The 3910-nt window shown below is 33.8% G+C and overlaps 1 protein-coding gene across 1 annotated transcript; it reads left to right on the top strand.

Annotated features, from left to right (window-relative positions):
• Positions 1 to 1038: 1038 nt before the first annotated feature.
• LOC131606963 (proteasome subunit beta type-4-like) lies at positions 1039 to 3435 on the top strand. The gene is made up of 6 exons (XM_058879038.1): positions 1039 to 1267; positions 1427 to 1503; positions 2309 to 2438; positions 2594 to 2753; positions 2840 to 3025; positions 3109 to 3435. The coding sequence occupies exons 1-6, from the start codon at positions 1236 to 1238 to the stop codon at positions 3220 to 3222; spliced, it is 699 nt and encodes a 232-aa protein (XP_058735021.1). The 5' UTR covers positions 1039 to 1235; the 3' UTR covers positions 3223 to 3435.
• Positions 3436 to 3910: the final 475 nt, after the last annotated feature.

Here is a 3910-nt window from a genome sequence, read left to right as displayed (position 1 = left end):
CTTGATGAGATAAAAAGAATTTTCAGACGAAATTTCTGGTACACCCTACCAAATTTTCGGTACGAGGAAATTTGCGGTAGTGTATTTGAAATTTTCGGTATACAAGAAATTTCATTATAACTTAAATTTATGGTATGTTTCAATATTAGGTTTTTTTTAACGGTTGAGATTTTGCCGACACTTTTGGAGGGTCCTGATTGCACCGACACATATGTGTGGTCTAGAATGCATCACTATTTGTATAAATATGGGTCTTATGGTTATTAGATAACACATGTCAACAAAATGTCTCTTCCTCATTATTTGATTAATGTAGAAGTGTATTTCAATGGTTGCAACCCTGCCGTGGGAACCAAGGTTCCTCAACCACCGACTCCTCAACTACCTGTTCCTGAGTCACCTGCTCCTCAACTACTTGCTCCTCCACAGTAGTAGATGCTCTACCAGTCCAGTGGTGAGGTGCGTGGAACCCTGTCACCACCTGCTGCTCAGCCCTCCGTTCCCGGTTAGAACCGGTCGTAGGAAGGCGTCCAACACGTAGCTTTGAGGCATGCGCCTCATCAGCAGCTCGAGCAACTGCGCCAACTCTATCGGTGGTCCGTCCCGCAATAGAACCATCCCTGCCTCTGGTTCTACTACAAAATTTAAAAATATAAGGAAAATAGCTTCTTCTTTTTTTTTTTTAAATTGAAATACCGGAAATTTTGAAATTTCCGGTATGATAATATGCATCGGAAATTTCAAAATTTCCGATAATATTGGTAAATGATAATACCGGGAATTTTGAAATTTTCGGTACAATATATCGGAAATTTCACAAAATATACCGTAAATCTTATTTGTTTTCGCCAAATTTTCGGTAGCCTTCAAAATTTCTGGTATCGTCACAGAATTTGAAAAATATGACTATTCCCTTAAATTTGTAAAAATGTGGTAGTGAAAATTGCTTGGACAATTTAGTCTTTTCATAGATTTGGTGGGAAGATAAATTCTCCTTGTGTTCTTCCATTCATTTCAGCCCGTTCTTTGTCCATTATTTAATCAACTTTTTTGAAAAAGAAAATATAAAAATAGTTTTCTTGCGCAAAGGGAAAACAACGGAGAGAAAATTTCTGATATTAAAACCAAAACACACAAGCACTTTTTCTTTTCTTTTTCAGCAAAGCAATTCAAATCTTATTGCACAAGTATTCACTCTCGCATTCTTTGAAGTTCTTCAGTTGAAAATTCAAACAATGGACTCTGTAACAGAATCTCAACGAACTCAGTATCTCTTCTCTTTCTCTCTCTATTATACATTCATTGATGCATGCTTCGTTCTGTGTTTTTCAATTAAACTGAGATTGTTTGTTTCATTTCATTCGTTCATTGTAAAATCGTTTTTAGTTGTTGTTGAATTTGACCTAAATTTTACTTGGAATTTTAGGACCCCGTATGTGACTGGATCATCTGTGATTGCAATCAAATACAAAGATGGGATTCTCATGGCTGCTGATATGGGAGGTTAGAACCAAATGCTTATGCAACTTTAAACCCTATTTTACATATTTCTCTTGTACAGCATTGATTAAACCCTACTTTGCATATTTTAGTGTATGTTTGGTTTCTAGGTTCGAGCAATTAGAATTTACTTTGAATGTGTAGAATTGATTTTGACATTTTTGATCTTTTTCGAATAGAATTGATTCTGCTTTCCATAATTGATTCTACTTGAAGTTAAGATTTAATTTTTAGCTTTTGAGTCTAAACGTAATTTATACTATGATATTAACTCTTCAACTCACCTTCATGAGAATTTCTCCAAACATAAATCACTTTACATTCAAATCACTTTTAGTCCAAATCAATTCACTCATAATCAATTTTTTTCACAGTAGAACCAAACACACACTTATTTAGTTTTAAGTCGAATCAATAGGAGTTTGATATCTGACTAGAACATTATTTAGTTGGACTTTATTTATTTTTCGTCCGAACTTTGGATTATTAGAGTTTTTTCCCCTAGGAATTAGAGTATTAAGGCTCAAAAAATGGTTGTATTAGTTTGAGTTAGTCTTAGTTTATTTGTTAGAATTGAATCTTTCAATTGTTTTAGTTTCTTTTCAATTATTTTGTTGTGAAGCAGATATTTTATCATGGATTATATACCCTTGGTAAATTGTGATTCCTTGGAGTTGCTTGTTTTAGTATTAAATTAGTAATAATGTATGAATCATGTTTGTGTTAGCAATATGAAGTTTAGACCCCCTTCTCCCAGAAAATAATGAGTTCACTTTGTGTCTTATGTCATTGGTGGATGTACTGATAGGTTCCTATGGGTCTACCCTGCGATACAAGAGTGTTGAGCGGTTGAAGACTGTTGGGAAACATTCCATTATTGGTGCCAGTGGAGAAATAAGTGATTTTCAAGAGATTCAACGTTACCTCAACGAGCTTATGTAAGCCTCCTTTGGTTATTTCTCATAAGATAAAGACAATAGAATTTGATTAGTCAACTCTTTTGTTCATCAGTGTATCCCTTCCTCAATTGTTTCAGATTTGATTACTTCATTATTACAATGTCAGTGTTGATTTTGAACTTTGGTTGTTGTAGTCTCAATGACAATATGTGGGATGATGCGAATTCTCTAGGGCCTAAGGAGGTGCACAACTATTTAACTCGGGTGATGTATAATAGGCGTAACAAGTTCGACCCTTTGTTGAACTCCCTTGTACTCGGTGGTGTGAAGAATGGTCGAAAGTACCTTGGCGTGGTAGGCCTCGGCTTTTCTTTTTACTTTGTTCAACAATCAGTACTCTGCAAGTTTATTCGGTTGCTGTACTTATGAATCTTATCCAGGTGAACAACATTGGAATTAGTTTTGAAGATAATCAGATAACTACTGGGCTAGGAAATCATCTTGCTATGCCCGAGCTCCGTAAAGAGTGGCATGAAAATTTGAGCTTTGAGGAAGGTGTCAAGTTACTGGAAAAATGCATGCGTACGCTTTTATATCGCGATAGGTCCGCTGTCAACAAAATACAGGTTTGATTTTCCTTGAAGTGAAGTGGGTTATTTCTTATTTATAGGTTTTCACATTTAGTGAATCTGTTATGTTGATTTTACAGATGGCTAGAATGACTGAAGAAGGTGTAACTATGTTCCCACCATACTCATTAACAACATACTGGGAACTCTCTGCTTTCAAAAATCCCACAGCCGGCGCCGAAGGTTCGTGGTAACTCTGTTTGGATATGAAATCAAATGAAATTGAAATATTAAACGATATAAGAAACGACTTCAAACTCTTGGAGATTACTGTATTACTTTGTAGTGTTTTTTTACAGAAAAAATCTACCTAGGCTGTAATTTCATTTAGTTTAGTCTTGAGTGATACTGATAGTCATCATTGTCATTTTCCTTTTCGCATTTCCAATTTGCACTATATGACATGTTTTGTTGATCTATTAATATAGTGTTTCAACTTATTGATAATGGTTTTCAGTTACATTATGTTTTCTGCCCCAAAACAAAGGCTAGCAGGTTCATGTAACTAAGTATTGCTAGCTATGTCCCAAATCAAAACTTGTTATTTTATATGAGAAAGAGAATTTAAAACTAATTTTACAAAATCGTCATAAATATAGTAATAAATAATAAAGGTATAAAAGAAAATATATTATTAATAATTCATTGCTAATGTAAAATGACATATAGTTATATATAAAGTTTTTTTTTTAAAGCAACTTATAATAAAAAAAAAACTGAAGAGGTATAAGTCGTTAATATATGTAAATTGAGTCATTCTGTCTTTCTTCAAAAGTCAGCCATAGGTATTAACAATTTTTTGAGCAACAATTCCAACTTTGTATTTAACAAATTCACCATTTTTATTTTGTTTTTTCACAATATTTCAGGTGTAACTAACTA

Source organism: Vicia villosa, linkage group LG5 (assembly GCF_029867415.1).
Source record: "Vicia villosa cultivar HV-30 ecotype Madison, WI linkage group LG5, Vvil1.0, whole genome shotgun sequence".
Lineage (NCBI taxonomy): Eukaryota > Viridiplantae > Streptophyta > Magnoliopsida > Fabales > Fabaceae > Vicia > Vicia villosa.
Note: the sequence above shows the minus strand (reverse complement) of the source record. Positions and strands in the feature narration are given on the sequence as shown.